This window comes from Nycticebus coucang, chromosome 16, assembly GCF_027406575.1.
Source record: "Nycticebus coucang isolate mNycCou1 chromosome 16, mNycCou1.pri, whole genome shotgun sequence".
NCBI classification, from domain to species: Eukaryota; Metazoa; Chordata; class Mammalia; order Primates; family Lorisidae; genus Nycticebus; species Nycticebus coucang.
In genome coordinates, this window is record NC_069795.1 from 438516 (window position 1) to 456698 (window position 18183).

General features: G+C 46.5%; 1 protein-coding gene across 2 annotated transcripts in view; it reads right to left on the minus strand.

Moving 5' to 3' along the window:
• Positions 1–18183, minus strand: part of PCNT (pericentrin) — a 148762-nt gene that overhangs the window by 112762 nt on the left and 17817 nt on the right. The window contains exons 3-7 of one of the 2 annotated variants that reach the window (XM_053564663.1): positions 8681–8752; positions 7903–8158; positions 3853–3908; positions 2306–2480; positions 2085–2221 (exon numbers count right to left, since the gene is read on the minus strand). In XM_053564663.1, coding sequence (XP_053420638.1) covers positions 2085–2221; positions 2306–2480; positions 3853–3908; positions 7903–8158; positions 8681–8752 — 696 coding nt within the window. Of the gene's footprint in view, positions 1–2084; positions 2222–2305; positions 2481–3852; positions 3909–7902; positions 8159–8623; positions 8753–18183 lie in introns of both variants that reach the window. The other variant, XM_053564662.1, reaches the window with a different exon arrangement.

Genomic DNA, 18183 nt, shown 5'->3' on the forward strand with positions numbered 1-18183 from the left:
GGGGCAGCACAGGGTCACAAGTGCATACACCAAGTGGTCTCATGGACAGTTGTGACTATGCTCACATCCTACCTACATACGACTCTGAAGAGGGCTTACAAAGCAGCTCTAGGCCTCAGGACACATCACTCACAAGATGGAGAGTTCTCATTTTTACTGTTTTTGCACTGAAGCAGATTTCCTCTTAAAACTTCACATATTTAGCTTTTTTTTCCTTTTTTTTTATTTTATTTTATTTTTTTTTTTATTGTTGGGGATTCATTGAGGGTACAATAAGCCAGGTTACACTGATTGCAATTGTTAGGTAAAGTCCCTCTTGCAATCATGTACATATTTAGCTTTTTTAAAGACAAGGTCTCACTCTGCCACCCAGACTAGAATGCCGTGATATCTTTTTCTTTTTTTTTTTTTTCTTTGAGACAGAGTAGAGTGGTAGAGGGCCATGGAGTCATAGCTCACAACAACCTCAAACTCCTGGGCTTAGGCTCGGCACCTGGGGCTCGAGTGGCTAAGGCGCCAGCCACATACACCTGAGCTGGTGGGTTCGAATCCAGCCTGGGCCTGCCAAACAAAAATGATGGTTGCAACCAAAAAATAGCCGGGTGCTATGGCGGGCACCTGTAGTCCCAGCTACTTGGGAGGCGGAAGCAGGAGAATCGCTTGAGCCCAGGAGTTGGAGGTTGCTATGAGCTGTGATGCTACGGCACTCTACCCAGGGCGACAGCTTGAGGCTCTGTCTCAAAAAAAAAAAAAAAAAGCCTGGACTTAAACAATTCACTTGCCTCAGCCTCCTAAGTAGCTGGCACCCGCCACAACACCCAGCTATTTTTAGAGATGTTGTCTCACTCTGGCTTAGGCTGATCTCAAACTTGTGAGCTCAGGCAATCCACCCACCTTGGCCTCCCAAGTGCTGGGATTACAGGCATGAGCCACCACTCCCAGCCCTGCTATGATATCTTTATAGCCCACAGCAACCTCAAACTTCTGGGCTCAAGTAATCCTCCCACCTCTGCCTCCCACAGTGCTGGGATTGCAGGTATGAGCCACCGCATGCAGCCACCTCCAATACTTTGATCCTAAATGTTTCTCTATCACATCACCAGGAGCTCAAAGACCAACACAGCACAATGTGAAGAGCTGGGCCCTGCTGAAGGACTAACTCTCAGGCATCGGAAACCATGGTGAATACACTTGCCACAAAGACATGCCCAGGACCAAGGCCGAGGTTGGACCCTAGGGCAGACTAAACTGGCTTCTCCCCAGTGTCTGCCCATACTGCCTCTGGCCCTCCAGGGTGGTGCTGACATTTCCCAGTCTTGCCAATGTGACTGGTCAAAACACCAACAAAAGAACAAAAAAAAATCTAACTCATTTTCCCAGGTGTCCTCATCAGATCTCAGCTGGGCTGACCTGCTCCTTCCTTTTAGGAGGGCTGTCTCTGTAGGTCCCCTGCTGAGGCCCCTGCCTTGCTCCCTGCACACATTTGTTCCCACTGAACAGGGGTACATGGCCAGGAGACATGGGTCCTAATGCCCCTGGCCCTGACTCCTTCCTCTTCTCAGGTCTGTAAATCCTAATCCCAGCTTCCGTGTAGTTTGCCTTCTTTTTAATTTCATAAAGTGATCCTTGGGACACTGTACTTGGTTCTTAGGTTTGTTAGTAAAAACACTTGAGGTCTCCGGGCAGGATTTGGCCATGTCTCCTACATTTTGGTCTGTGTAGTATTTCATGAGAAAACCATCTCAAATACCTCACAGAAGAAATGTGGTTAACTTCTCTCAGGAATTTCTTGTTTATTTTAATTATGGTTAGAAAATATGGCCTTAAATTTCTACCTAGTGCTTGGAATTCCTGTAAATGTCTCAGAGACACGTATAAACAACATGCATTTTCTGAGTGCAAAATTGAACATAATTATTAAAACAACCTCACAGACTCTATATCCTTATACTTTCATTTATCAATTACTACATTTTAAAGCGACTCAGTATTTAAGTTTTAGCAAATAACAGTATAAAACAATTTCAAAATCTTTTAAAACTTCTCTGATACATGAAGTAATTAAAAACAAGTCCTTGCCCAACCTCTAGCTGTTTTTCTTTTTCCTTTTCTCTGAGTTTTCCCTCCACGCCTTCTAAGTAGCGGCAGCGATCACACTGCAGGTCCTCATAGGGCTCCTTCATGGCTGCTCCCTTCTGATCCACCGAGTTCTGAAGTGCAGCTAGAACACAGGACAAATTTCACTTAGTTATAATAAGACGTGTCCTCCTCACTTCAGACTTGCTCATTTTAATCAGACACTCACATTCAGTCTGGTTCTGGGCTTGAAAACTCTTCTCCAACTCAGCTCTCTGTTCTGCTAATTCTTTCTGAAACTGGTTCCGTAAATCCTCCATCTCTAACTGATGCTTTACAGATAACTCTTTGTGGAGCTTTTCTAAGCATAAATCTCTTTCAGATTCCCAGTTTTGCTTCAGGGTCTAATTTAAAAGAAAAAGGAAATTACAGTCAAGAGTTAATTATCTGTGGTAAAGAAATTTAAGTCGCATAGTCAAAAGCCAAGAGTAAGGCTGGCAAGGTAGTCATGCCTGCAATCCCAACTCCTCAGAAGGCTAAGTGGGAGGATCATTTTGGACAAGGAATTCGAGACCAGCCTAGGCAACACAGCAAGATGACCCTATGGAAAATAGTAGCTAGCTACTGTGGTGGCACCTATAGTCCCAGCTACTAAAGAGGGTAAAACAGGAGGGCCATTTGAGCCTAGGAGATTGCTGTGAGCTATGATGAGGCCACTGCACTCCAGTCTGGAAGACAGAGTGAGACCCTGTCTCAAAAACAAAAACAAAAAAACACTGCCAAGAAGGGACAACTATAACCCCCAGACTAAACTGACCCACAAATGGGTTCTTGGTGGCCAGTTAGTCTCTTTATCAACTACTGAAAAAAACAGAAACAAGCATCTGCAGGTATAGTCAAAGAACAGAGACAAAGGACCACCTATTTCAAAACAGAACCAGCCCCTGAATGCAAAGTGGAATCCAGTCACCTTCAAAAGTTCATACACCCATCTCCCCGCAAGACCAGAGGGCAACAGCAACTCTGCCAGCATCTGTCCAGGGCTGAGCTCTGTCCCCACAGAGCTAGGGCCAGAGGGGCAGGAGGCTGGACACTTTCCACCCATAGCCTGACAGTGTGGCCAGCACACCCCTCACATTCAGCATCAGCTAGGTGTCACTCTATTCCACTAAGGGCCTGGTGCCAGCCTGGTGTGGCCACCAAAGTCATGATGACCTCCTACAACACCCTGTCCCACCCGAAACTTCTTCATTGCTCCTCAAGGAGCCCAGTCCTCCACCCCAAGCCTCTCAAGGAAATGCCACATTCACCTTCCTTTATCGGACACAAGCCCAAGAGGACAGAGGCCACATCCCAAACCACAACTCAGGTCAGAGCCACGAGAGCCACACACAAAACCAGCATGGGTGAGACACAGAATCAATGTGAAACAATAAAACAAGTTTTCTGACAAATACAAATTGTATTAACAGAAGAATGCAACATACTTTCAACTAGCACTCTCCAGTACAGCTCTGATCAGATACTGTTTGAACCAGGTAAGGACAACCACAGGGGACTAGGGAAGGGTAAGAGAAGAAAAACAATGCACACACAAATTTTTTTTTAAGAGATAGCTAATCTATTTTCAGTAGACACAGGGTCTCACTCTTGCTCAGGCTGGTCTCAAACTCCTGAGCTCAAGGGATCTTCCTGCCTCAGCGTCCCAGAGTGCTGGGATTACAGGCGTGAGCTATCGCACCCAGAATGGATTATTTTTCTAATCAATCACATTACCTCTATCATCTGGACATTCTTCTCCATCTCTGACTGTAACTTCTCCTTCAGCTCAGCTGTAAGAAAAACATAAAAAGTACCTCAGACCACTCAGTCTCAACCTTTTTAATGGCTACACCTACCAGCTGCCCCAAGGACATTTGCCAACATTCCCAGGACAACAGGGCTAGTCTTCGATGACTAGTTTAAATAACAAGGTGCACTTGTGCCAAAGCAAAGAAATCGACTTTTAGCCACCCAGGACTCCCACCTGTCACTACTTGAAACCCACTGTAACCTCTGGCCACAAGTTGAACCCCAGAGCTCACGCACATCAGATTCTAGGCGAGGCGGTAGGGGCATCTATAGGGTTCAGCATCCCTCAACCTCAAAAGGAAAGAAGCCCAAGAAAACGTCCTGAGCAGCAACATGGGTGGTCAGGAGTCTCCTGAGGAGCAGCAGGTGTAGGGCAGAGGAAGGGGCAGGCACATCAAGGGCACATGGGTCTGAAAGGCAGGCATATACCTGGAGACCTGGGCAGGAAGAAAGAGGCACTAGGAGGCCTCAAAGGGCAGGTCTAGAGCAGCAGTTCTGAACCTATGGGTTATGACCAACAGGAACTGTCTTAAAGGGCCACAGCAGCTCAGTGAGTAGGGCACTGGCTCCAGCCCTGGCCAAACTGCAACAAAAAATAGCCGGGTGTTGCAGCAGGCACCTGTGGTCCCAGATACTAGGGAGGCTGAGGCAAGAGAATCGCCTAGGCCCAAGAGTTGGAGGTTGCTGTGAGCTGTGACACCACAGTACTCTACCAAGGGCAACAAAGTGAGACTCTGTATCTAAAAAAAAAAAAGGAAGATTGAGAACCACTGGTCTAGAGAAACAGACAGCGCATCCATCAGGACACAAGAACAGCCACAAGTAGGACCAGTGGACAGAGCAAGGCAGGCCTCAGTGGACTGGGATGACACCAGCCCAGGAGCACACGCAGAGAAAGCAGCACAAATAAGATAAGAGGCAAACCACATTTGAAATGTTAAAAAACGGCCAGGCGCAGCGGCTAACACCTGTAATCCCAGCCCTCTGGGAGGCAAAGGCAGGTAGACTGCCTGAGCTCACATGTTCAAGACCAACCTGAGCCAAAGCGAGACCCTGTATCTAAAAAGTGATTCTCTTGACTTGGGAGGCTGAGTCAAGAGAATCACTTGAGACCAAGAGTTTGAGGTTGCTGGAGCTGTGACACCACAGCACTCTACCGAGGGTGACAAAGTAAGACTCTGTCTCCAAAAAAAAAAAAAAAAAAGTTAAAAAACAAGGGAAGAAAATAAAACCAAGCATTTGTGTTTGCATAAAAAAAAGGACCTAGTGTCTTGGCTGGGGGCGTGTTGAGGTCTCCCTTCTCCCACGTCTGCTGCTCTCCCCTCACCCCAAGGGACCCAGTTTCTCATCATTTTCTGTGATTCCCTCATGAGTTTCTTCATTTAAGTTTTTTGGTTTGTTTTTTTTTTTTTTTTGAGACAGAGTCTCACTATGTTGCCTTCGTAGCGTGCTGTAGCATCACAGCTCACAGCAACTGCAAACTCTTGGGCTTAAGTGATTCTCTTGCCTCAGCGTCCCAAATAGCTGGGACTACAGGTGCCCACCACAATACGCAGCTATTTTTTGTTGCAGTTGTCATTGTTGTCTAGCTGGCCCAGGCTAGGTTCGAACCCGCCAGCTTCGGTCTATGTGGCTGATGCTGTAACCACTGTGCTACAGGCACCAAGCCGACACAGCTACTTCCTGCATGGAGACAGAGTATAACAGGGCAGGCTGCAGGTTATTTCTGGGTTGACATATGTTCTAACCTAGGATTGCTATTAACTCCGTCAGTGTACCAAAAGCCGCCAAATTACTCACATGGGTGGATTACATCTCAATAGAGATGGGTGGATTACATCTCAATAGAGCTCTTTAAAAAAAAGTTCACCAAGTAGTGACCACTTTAAGAAAATATGCACCAAAAACCCATTAAAATAAAACATTAAAGTAAATATTAGACAAATGAAGAGCTCAGTTTAGGCTCAGCACCCATAGGTCAGCGGTTAGGGCGCCAGCCAGATACACCAAGGCTGTTGGGTTCGAACCCGGCCCGGACTGCTAAACAACAATGACAACTGCAACAAAAAAACTGCCAGGCATTGGGGCGGCTCCTGCAGTCCCAGCTACTTGGGAGGCTGAGGCATGAGAATCACTTAAGCCCAAGAGTTTGAGGTTGCTGTGAGCTGTGACGCTACAGCACTTGACTGAGGGTGTGGCATCACATAATAAGACTCCATCTCAAAAAAAAAAAAAGAAAAAAAAGCTCAGTTGAGACAGAATAATCACCAAATTTAAAGCACCCAGGCAAACCAGTGGATTGCAGCTGCCAACTGGAGCAGTTTGAGAAAGTCACCTTCTAATGCCAGCTTCAGAATTAATTGAGTCCAATGGAGACCTCAACAAGAGAGCAAGACAACACACAGACAAGCCCAACACAGAGCCTCACGAGGCAGAAGCTGCAGGCAGCCAGAAGAACCAACCCAGCAGGGTGTCCAGTGCTGTCCCAGGCCCAGCCTAGACATCCAGCCAGATAGGTCTGAGATCAGAAAATTGCCCCCAAACTCCTCACACCATGTGAGGTGCCATGTGAGGGGTTACATGCCTAATAAGAAAGGTGGAATTTGTGCTAAGAATCAAAAAATTACTAAAGCAATTAAGCCAACTTCTTTCACAGACCCCAAAGAATGCTAATTTGCAACCTGGAGATGTCCTAGCTGCAGCTGGGAAATAAAGCCCTGATACATGCCCGGCAACTGCTCCCTGCCCACCTGCCTATCCTCACCTGAGCGTGTGCAACACCTGCTTTCTGTCCAATTACCTGTCCTCACCTGAGCGTGTGCAGCACCTGCTCCCTGTCCACCTGCCTGGCCTCATCTGAGTGTGTGCAGCACCTGCTTTCTGACCACCTGCCTGTCCTCACCTAAGCGTGTGCAGCACCTGCTCCCTGCCCACCTGCCTGGCCTCTCCTGAGCGTGTGCAGCACCTGCTCCCTGTCCACCTGCCTGTCCTCACCTGAGCGTGTGCAATACCTGCTCCCTGTCCACCTGCCTGTCCTCACCTAAGCGTGTGCAGCACCTGCCCCCTGTCCACCTGCCTGTCCTCACCTGAGTGTGTGCAGCACCTGCTCCCTGTCCACCTGCCTGTCCTCACCTGAGCGTGTGCAGCACCTGCTCCCTGTCCACCTGCCTGTCCTCATCTGAGTGTGTGCAGCACCTGCTTTCTGACCACCTGCCTGTCCTCACCTAAGCGTGTGCAGCACCTGCTCCCTGCCCACCTGCCTGTCCTCTCCTGAGCGTGTGCAGCACCTGCTCCCTGTCCACCTGCCTGTCCTCACCTGAGCGTGTGCAATACCTGCTCCCTGTCCACCTGCCTGTCCTCACCTAAGCGTGTGCAGCACCTGCCCCCTGTCCACCTGCCTGTCCTCACCTGAGTGTGTGCAGCACCTGCTCCCTGTCCACCTGCCTGTCCTCACCTGAGCGTGTGCAGCACCTGCTCCCTGTCCACCTGCCTGTCCTCATCTGAGTGTGTGCAGCACCTGCTTTCTGACCACCTGCCTGTCCACTCCTGAGCATGGGCAGCACCTGCACCCTGCCCACCTGTCCTCACCTAAGCGTGTGCAGCACCTGCTCCCTGTCCACCTGCCTGTCTTCATCTGAGCGTATGCAGCACCTGCTCCCTGCCTACCTGCCTGTCCTCTCCTGAGCGTGTGCAGCACCTGCTCCCTGCCCACCTGCCTGTCCTCTCCTGAGCGTGTGCAGCACCTGCTCCCTGTCCACCTGCCTGTCCTCACCTGAGCGTGTGCAGTACCTGTTCCCTGTCCAGCTACCTGTCCTCACCTAAGCGTGTGCAGCAACTGCTTCCTATTCACCTGCCTGTCCTCACCTGAGCTTGTGCAGTACCTGCTCCCGGTCCAGCTACCTGTCCTCTCCTGAGCATGTACAGCACCTGCTCCCTGCCCACCTGCCTCTGTCCTCGCCTGAGCCTATGCAGTACCTGTTTCCTGGCTACACCTGAGCGCCATCTCCTCCTTCTCCCGAGCATGCTCCTCTCTGATGAGCCCCAGCTCATGCTGCTGCCTGCTCTGCAACAGGGCCAGCTCCTGGGCACGCCGGCTGTTCAGCATCTCCCGCAACTCCGTCAGTGCTGTCTCCTTCTCCTTCTGTAGGTTGGCCTGAGCCAGCTCCAGCTGCACCGTGTGCATGTTGCTGAGGCTCAGACGTAGTGCTTCCAGCTCTAGGCTGTGTACTGGCTGAAGCAGAAAGGAGCACCTGATGAGCAGGTGAAAATAGCCGGAGCTTCTCCCAAGGGCAGAGGCAGGGCTCCCAGGAAGCCCCAGTGCCACTGCAACGCTGACCAGCTCTTCAGCCAGTGTCCTGCCCACAGCCCCTCATTTCCCAGGGGTCTCCACTATGCCTTAAGCCCTGCTGCCACCAGGTGGGCCTCCCACCTCACACCCTCTTTTGCACTGGACAAAGGCACTGTCTGTATTGACAGTGGGAGTCTTAGCTGATTGGGGTGCTCAGCTCTGATGTCAGTATGCATCACTCATGCAGCCTGCACATGGCCAGACACCCTACCCTGGATATCCCTCCACTGGCCCTTACAGCAGCCCACACATAGAAACAAATCAAACAAAAGAGAGGAGTTGGCAAGCCAGCAGCCCCCACCCGTGCACCTAGAACCCTTCCCAGCCCTGGTAAGAATCAAAGAAGACCTGCTGTGACTGCATGAGGCTGAGAGCCCCATGCCCCGGGCCCGCATGCTGTGTCACCTGCGTCTGCTGCTGCTCGTTAGGTCTGCCCAGGAGGTCAATAATCTCAAGTTCACGTTCTTGTTCACGTTCCTGCGGAAGGAAAGCAAAAGATGTGGCCCCAAATTGGGCATGAGAAAACGATCACTACGAAATACGGTACTTGGCTCAGCGCCTATAGTTCAAGAGGCTAAGGCGCCAGCCACATACACCAGAGCTGGCGGGTTCAAATCCAGCACAGGCCTGCCAAACAACAATGACAACTACAACCAAAAAATAGCCGGGCATTGTGGCAGGCGCCTATAGTACCAGCTACTTGGGAGGTGGAGGCAGGGGAATCACTTGAGCCCAGGAATTGGAGGTTGCTGTGAGCTGTGATGCCACAGTACTCTACCCAAGGCGACACTTTGAGGCTCTGTCTCAAAAAAAAAAATTACAGTACCTGAGAGCTCCAAAATGGCATCAGCAGTGTCAATAAAAGAGAAGAAACTCATGGCTCAGTGGTTATGGTACCAGCCACATACACCAGGGCTAGCGGATTTGAACCTGGCCCAGGCCTACTAAACTACAACGACAACTACAACAACAAAAAATTTGGCTGGATGTTGTGGTGAGCGCCGGTAGTCCCAGCTACTCAGGAGGGTGAGGCAAGAGAATCGCTTAAGCCCACGAGTTTAAGGTTGCTGTGAGCTGTGATGCAACAGCACTCTACCAAGGGTGACATAGTGAGATTCTGTCTCAAAAAAAAAAAAAAGAAGAAACTCATAGATGTCAAACTAGGGGAACTGCCAAGTTGGATTCTGATGCAGGATTTCACTCCTAACAGCATTGTTGGAGCCTTTCAAAGAGGTAACTACCAGAATTACAAATACAACAATGTGAAGAAGGGGAGCATCAGTGGGGTTACTATGGTGCTAGAAGCTTATGTGTTTTTCAAGCTACTGTCTTTCTTACAAAGAGCTCAAACATGAGTGGCTACGTGAAGAGGGGCCCGTGAGGGAGTGCCCTCTGCACTCCTGACCTTAACTTGGCCCAGCACCTTCTGTGAGGAACTCAATCACTATCAAATCCTTTCATATCCTAGTAAGAATTATAACCTTCAAATAAAAGATGACTGGTATGGCTCGGCGCCCATAGCACAGTGGCTATGGCACCAGCCACATACACCAAAGGTGGCAGGTTCAAACCTGGCCCGGGCCAGCTAAACAACTGTAACAAAAAATAGCCAGGCGTTGTGGCAGGTGCCTATAGTCCCAACTACTTGGGAGGCTGAGGCAAGAGAATCGCGTAAGCCCAAGAGTAGGAGGTTGCTGTGAGCTATGATGCCAGAGCACTCTACTGAGGGGACATAGTGAATCTTCTTTTTTTTTTAAAGAAAAGAAAAAAGAGGGCCCAGCTCACGCTCCCACCAGCGGGAGGGACTAGTCCAGTATATTCTCAAGATTTTGCTGCCAGCCCGTGGGCAGCGACGCCAATGACTAGAGGTGTCCCATCAGCAGGTTGTGGAGGATCGCGCTGGTAGCAAAGGGAGACTTAATGCTCCCATGGCCCTAGACAGCAGCCAGTTATATCCTCTACTAAAATATTGAACCTCTCAAGGTCATCCATGAGGAATGGAATCGACACCTTCTAAACGCCTGTTAATTCTGATATTTTGACCTCGTCCCATGAATCACAAATGTTCTTAATGACTGCTAGAATGATGCAGTGATTATTACGCTGACATGAAAGATTTAATGTGCAGCTCCCACCAACCAAAGAGGAGTGGTGCAGGGTCTGCACTGTATAGCACTTCTCCAATCACAGGGAATCATTCAACTTAATCTGATTTTTACTTTGCTCCTGTTCATCAAGATACTTTGTTTAAAAAAAAAAAAAAAGATACTTTGTTTTGTATGCATATGTATAATATTCAAATTTTTTTTTTTTTTTTGTAGAGACAGAGTCTCACTGTACCGCCCTTGGGTAGAGTGCCGTGGCGTCACACGGCTCACAGCAACCTCTTAACTCTTGGGCTTACGCGATTCTCTTGCCTCAGCCTCCCGAGCAGCTGGGACTACAGGCGCCCGCCACAACGCCCGGCTATTAATATTCAAATTTTTATTAGATTCAGTTTGCTTTTTTCACAATGTATTTTTGATAATATGGAAGTTTATGTTCATTATCAGGATCATCAGTATCTACTATTAGGTGCTATTAAAAGGAACATAATTGGTTTTACCTTCTCAGTTATTTGCCCATTCTTTCTCTCTCTTTTCTTCTTTCTCTTTTCCTTCCTGCCCTTCCTTCCTTCCACTTTCACCCTTTTTTCTTTCTCTGTCCTTCATTCTTTCTTTTTTTCATTCTCCCTCCCCAATTTCTCCCCACTCCCTGTATTACTGGATTCTGATGTTAACAATTAGCCAAATACTGGGGCAGCGCCTGTGGCTCAGTCGGTAAGGCGCCGGCCCCATATACCTAGGGTGGCAGGTTCAAACCCAGCCCCGGCTGAACTGCAAACCAAAAAAAAAAAAAAAATAGCCGGGCATTGTGGCAGGCGCCTGTAGTCCCAGCTACTCGGGAGGCTGAGGCAAGAGCCCAGGAGTTGGAGGTTGCTGTGAGCTGTGTGATGCCATGGCACTCTACTGAGGGCCATAAAGTGAGACTCTGTCTCTACAAAAAAAAAAAAAAAAACAATTAGCCAAATACTGACTATTTTTTCTTTTTGAGATAGAGTCTCACTATGTTGCACTCGGTAGAGTGCCGTGGTGTCATAGCTCACAGAACCTCAAACTCTTGGCCTTAAGTGATTCTCTTGCCTCAGCCTCCCAAGTAAGGGAGCTACAGGTGCCCGCCACAAAGCCCAGGTTTTTTTTTTTTTTTTTTTTTTTTGAGATAGAGCCTCAAGCTGTCACCCTGGGTAGAGTGCCATGGCATCACAGCTCACAGCAACCTCCAACTCCTGGGCTCAAGCCATTCTCCTGTCTCTGCGTCCCAAGTAGCTGGGACTACAGGTGCCTGTCACAACACCTGTCTAATTTTTGGTTGTAGTTGTCATTGTTGTTTGGCGGGCCAAGCTGGATTTGAACCCACCAGTTCAGGTGTATGTGGCTGGAGCCTTAGCTATTTTAAGCAGCCCAGTTGCTTAGCTGGCCCGGGCAGGGTTTGAACCTGCGACCCTCAGTGTATGCGGCTGGTGCCGTAACCACTGTGCTACAGGCGCCAAGCCCAAATACTGATTTTTAATGGAAATTCACCAAAAAAAAAAAAAAAAAAATACATTACTTGTGGGACATCCCAGGGAAAAATAAAAATGCATGTCCTCGCAAAAACGCACAGGCAAGTATTTATAGCAGTGTCATTCACGACAGCAAAGAAAGGGAAACAACCCAAGCGCCCACTGATGGCTGGATGGACGTGCAAAATGTGGCCTATTCAAAGCATGGAATTCCACTCAGAAACCCAAGGAGGTGAGGAGGCGACATCAGGGAAGAAGCCTGAAGATGTGACACAGAGGAAAAACACCAGACACAACGACCCACTGCAGGACCCACTGCAACAAATGTCCAACATGGGCAGACCTGCAGAAACGGACAGGAGACTGCAGGTTGCCAGGAACTGAGGGGAAGAAGGGGTCAGGACTAATAGGCACCTGGTCCCTTTCCAGGTGTGGGAAATGTTTGGAGCCAGCAGAGGCAGTGGTCACACAACTCTGAAAGCCACTGAAGTGTACACTTTAAAATGGTGAGTTTGAAGATGGCTGACTGGAGCCAGCTTTCCAGTCAGCCATCCAGACATCAGGGAAGAAGCCTGAAGATGTGACACAGAGGAAAAACACCAGACACAACAACCCACTGCAGGACCCACTGCAACAAATGTCCAACATGGGCAGACCTGCAGAAACGGACAGGAGACTGCAGGTTGCCAGGAACTGAGGGGAAGAAGGGGTCAGGACTAATAGGCACCTGGTCCCTTTCCAGGTGTGGGAAATGTTTGGAGCCAGCAGAGGCAGTGGTCACACAACTCTGAAAGCCACTGAAGTGTACACTTTAAAATGGTGAGTTTGAAGATGGCTGACTGGAGCCAGCTTTCCATAGAGGCTCCCATCCAGAAGGAGAGTTAAAGGACAGAAATTTAGCAACTAACCTGGCAGTTTGGAGCTGCGCCAAGAGAGAAGGTTGAAGAACGCACATCAACCCTGCTGAGGCAAGCTGCAACCCCAAGGATACAAACAAAAAGTACAAAATATATCACCAAGCGGACGGGAATCCCCTCCCCCACGAGAACAGCTCGGAGTACCCCATAAACAAACGAGCAGAGTTCAAAAGTCCTCCCATTATACTCCACGGGAGAGTCCCCCTAAAAACTGGACCTATTTCCTCTACTAGGGTGCCATGGCACTCTCTTGCCAGGCATAAAACTGTGTAAAACTGTATATATTCTCTACCTGCAATTCTAAGCTCCCAGCACTCCCCTCCACTCTCACTCTGAGGTCTGGAGGCCTGTCCCCCAGGAGTCCAGATTTTTGGGTGATTTCTCCAGGGATGTGGACAGGGCCTGGACTGCAGCTGGTCAGTGCTAATTCTGCGGCACGGGAGTGAGGAGAGGACGGTTGGCTGAGAGGGAACCACACCAGAGCAGCGGTGCCCTGAGGCGCAGACCAGCAGCCGTCTTTTGGCAACAATAGGGCTCACCACTGGATATTCTGGAGTCATACCCCCTGCCTCTCTGGGCAACCAGAAGAGGCCGGGCATCTTCTCAGGTGGCAACCACCATTGGAACAGATCTGGGACAGAAACACAGACCCCGTGAGTAAAGGGTTTGCCTGAGGCGGTACAGGCCGGGGTGGAGCACGGGGATAGAAAACGCAGGCGCAGTACCAGCTCACTCCCAGGGTGGGGCTGACCCAGAGGACCGCTTTACTGAGCCTAAGATGCACCCGGCCCCCAGGGGATCATCAGCCTAGACAAAGGAGGGCAGGAGGCTAGAACTGACAGCTAACCGTGCTGCCAACAAAAGTAAGGAAGGATAAGAATGCTCACTTCATATCTGTTAAGGGTAATACTCAATATGATGAGATTTCAATTATTAATATTTATGCACCCAACCAGAATGCACCTCAATTTATAAGAGAAACTCTAACAGACATGAGCAACTTGATTTCCTCCAGCTACATAATAGTCTGAGATTTTAACACTCCTTTGGCAGTGTTGGATAGATCCTCCAATGAGAAGTTGAGCAAAGAAATGTATATTTAAACCTAACCATCCAACATTTGGATTTAGCAGACATCTACAGAACATTTCATCCCAACAAAACTGAACACACATACTTCTCATCAGCCCACAGAACATACTCCAAAATCAGTCACATCTTAGGTCACAAGTCTAACCTCAGTAAATTTAAAGGAACAGAAATTATTCCTTGCATCTTCTCGGACCACCATGGAATAAAAGTTGAACTCAGTAACAACAGGAATCTGCATACTCATACAAAAACATGGAAGTTAAATAATCTTATGCTGTATGACAGGTGGGTCATAGGTAACATTAAGAAGGAAATTGCCAAATTTTTGGAACAAAACGACAATGGAGACACGAATTACCAGAACCCCTGGGATACCGCAAAGGCAGTCCTAAGAGGGAAATTTATAGCACTGCAAGCCTTCCTCAAGAGAATAAAAAGAGAGGAAGTTAACAACTTAATGGGACATCTCAAGCAACTGGAAAAGGAAGAACATTCCAACTCCAAACCCAGTAGAAGAAAAGAAATAACCAAAATTAGAACAGAATTAAATGATTGAAAACAAAAGAATTATACAACAGATCAATAAGTCAAAAAGTTGGTTTTGAAAAGGTCAATAAAATAAGATAAACCTTTGCCTAACCTAACCAAGAAAAAAAAGAGTAAAATCTCTAATTTCATCAATCAGAAATGACAAAGATGAAATAACAACAGACTCCTCAGAAATTCAAAAAATCCTTAATGAATATTACAAGAAACTTTATTCTCAGAAATATGAAAATCTGAAGGAAATTGACCAATACTTGGAAGCACGTCACCTTCCAGGACTTAGCCAGAATCAAGTGAAAATTTTGAACAGGCCTATATCAAGTTCTGAAATAGCATCAACCATACAAAACCTCCCTAAAAAGAAAAGCCCGGGACCAGATGGCTTCACATCAGAATTCCACCAAACCTTTAAAGAGGAACTAGTACCTATATTACTCAACCTGTTCCAAAAAAAAGGAAGACTACCCAACGCGTTCTATGAAGCAAACATCACCCTGATCCCCAAACCAGGAAAAGATCCAACAAGAAAAGAAAATTATAGACCAATATCACTAATGAATATAGATGCAAAAATATTCAACAAGATCCTAAGAAACAGAATCCTGAGCAACTCATCAAACAAATTATACAACACAACCAAGTTGGTTTTATCCCAGGGTCTCGAGGCTGGTTCAATATATGTAAATCTATAAATATAATTCAGCACATAAACAAATTAAAAAACAAAGACCATATGATTCTCTCAATTGATGCAGAAAAAGCTTTCAATAATATCCAGCATCCCTTCATGATCAGAATATTTAAGAAAATTGGTATAGAAGGGACATTTCTTAAACTGATAGAGGCCATCTACAGCAAACCCACAGCCAATATCATATTGAATGGAGTGACATTGAAATATTTTCCACTCAGATCAGGAACCAGACAAGGTTGCCCATTGTCTCCACTGCTCCTTAACATCGTAATGGAAGTTTTAGCCACTGCAATTAGGGAAGAAAAGGCGATCAAGGGTATCCATATAGGGTCAGAAGAGATGAAACTTTCGCTCTTTGCAGATGATATGATTGTATATCTGGAAAACACCAGGGATTCTACTACAAAACTCTTAGAAATGATTAAGGAATACAGCAACGTCTCAGGTTACAAAATCAACATTCATAAATCGGTAGCCTTTATATATACCAACAATAGTCAAGCTGAAAAAACAGTTAAGGACTCTATTCCATTCACAGTAGTGCCAAAGAAGATGAAATATTTGGGAGTTTACCTAACAAAGGACGTGAAAGATCTCTATAAAGAGACCTATGAAACTCTAAGAAAAGAAATAGCTGAGAATGTTAACAAATGGAAAAACATACCATGCTCATGGCTTGGCAGAATCAACATTGTCCATATTACCAATAATGTCCATATTACCCAAAGCAACATACAATTTTAACGCAATCCCTATTAAAGTTCCACTGTCATACTTTAAAGAGCTTGAAAAAATACTTCATTTTATATGGAATCAGAAAAAACCTCAAATAGCCAAGACATTACTCAGAAATAAAAACAAAGCAGGAGGAATCATGCTATCAGACCTCAGACTATACTATAAATCGATAGTGATCAAAACAGCATGGTACTGGCACAAAAACAGAGAGATACAAGTATGGAACAAAACAGAGAACCAAGAGATGAACCCAGCTACTTACCGTTATTTGATCTTTGACAAGCCAATTAAAAATATTCAGTGGGGAAAAGATTCCCTATTTAACAAATGGTGGTGGGTGAACTGGCTGGCAACCTGTAGAAGACTGAAACTGGACCCACACCTTTCACTATTAACTGAGATAGACTCTCACTGGATTAAATATTTAAACTTAAGACATGAAACTATAAAAATACTAGAAGAGAGTGCAGGGAAAACTCTTGAAGAAATCGGTCTGGTTGAGTATTTTATGAGGACACTCGGGGCAATTGAAGCAGCTTCAAAAATACACCACTGGGACCTGATTAAACTAAAAAGCTTCTGCACAGCCAATAACACAGTAAGAAAAGCAAGCAGACATCCCTCAGAATGGGACAAGATATTTGCAGGTTATGTCTCCGACAAAGGTTTAATAACCAAAATCCACAGAGAACTCAAACATATACGTGAGAAAAGAACAAGTGATCCCTCGCAGGCTGGGCAAGGGACTTGAAGAGAAACTTCTCTGAAGAAGACAGGCGCATGGCCTAAAGACATATGAAAAAATGCTCATCATCCGTAATCATCAGAGAAATGCAAATCAAAACTACTTTGAGATATCATCTAACTCCAGTAAGATTAGCCCATATCACAAAATCCCAAGACCAGAGATGTTGGTGTGGATGTGGAGAAAAGGGAACACTTCTACACTGCTGGTAGGAATGCAAATTAATACATTCCTTTTGGAAAGATGTTTGGAGAACACTTAGAGATCTAAAAATAGATCTGCCATTCAATCCTATAATTCCTCTACTAGGTATATACCCAGAGGACCAAAAATCACGTTATAACAAAGATATTTGTACCAGAATGTTTATTGCAGCCCAATTCATAATTGCTAAGTCATGGAAAAAGCCCAAGTGCCCATCGATCCACGAATGGATTAATAAATTGTGGTATATGTACACCATAGAATACTATGCAGCCTTAAAGAAAGATGGAGACTTTACCTCTTTCATGTTCACATGTATGGAGCTGGAACATATTCTTCTTAGTAAAGTATCTCAAGAATGGAAGAAAAAGTATCCAATGTACTCAGCCCTACTATGAAACTAATTTATGGCTTTCATATGAAAGCTATAACCCAGTTACAAACTAAGAATACGGGGAAGGGGAGGGAGGGAGGGGGGAGGATGGGCGGAGGGAGGGTGATTGGTGGGATTACACCTACGGTGCATCTTACAAGGGTACATGTGAAACTTAAACTTAGTAAATGTAGAATATAAATGTCTTAACATAATAACTAAGAAAGTGCCAGGAAGGCTATGTTAACCAGTGTGATGAAATATGTCAAATGGTCTATAAAACCAGTGTTTGGTGTCCCATGACAGCATTAATGTACACAGCTATGATTTAATAAAAAAATAAATAAATAAATAAATAAAATGGTAAGTTTTATGTTATGTGAATGATATCCCAATACTTATGGAAAAGTATTTCACTTAAGTGGACTAGTGTGAAGTTAAATGCCCCCAAAACAGAGGCTATGGATGCCATCTGACCATAAGCAGTGCTGACAGTGGAGGGACACATAACCTCTGGGAGTCAGAAAAAGGTGAAAAGTGACACCTACAGGCCTGGCGCGGTAGCTCACACCTGCCTGTAATCCCAGCACTGTGGGAGGCCGAGGCAGGTGGATTGCCTGAGCTCAGGGTTTAATACCAGCCTGAGCAAGAGTGAGACCCCATCTCTAAAAATACCCAGGCATTGTGGCAGGCACCTATAGTCTCAGCTACTCGGGAGGCTGAGGCAAGAGAACTGCTTGAGCCCAAGAGTTTGAGATTGCTGTGTGCTATGACACCACAGCACTCTAGCGAGGGTTTGGGGGGGAGGGTGACAAAGTGAGACTTTGTCTCAAAAAAAAAAAAAAGTGACACCTACAAGAATAAACACGTACCAACTCACGAGGGTTTCGGCATGAACGCCACACAAATGCACACATTAACATCTTTCACAGCAATTTGGATGGAACTGGAAACCGTTATCCTCAGTGAAATATCTCCAGAATGGAGAAACAAACGCT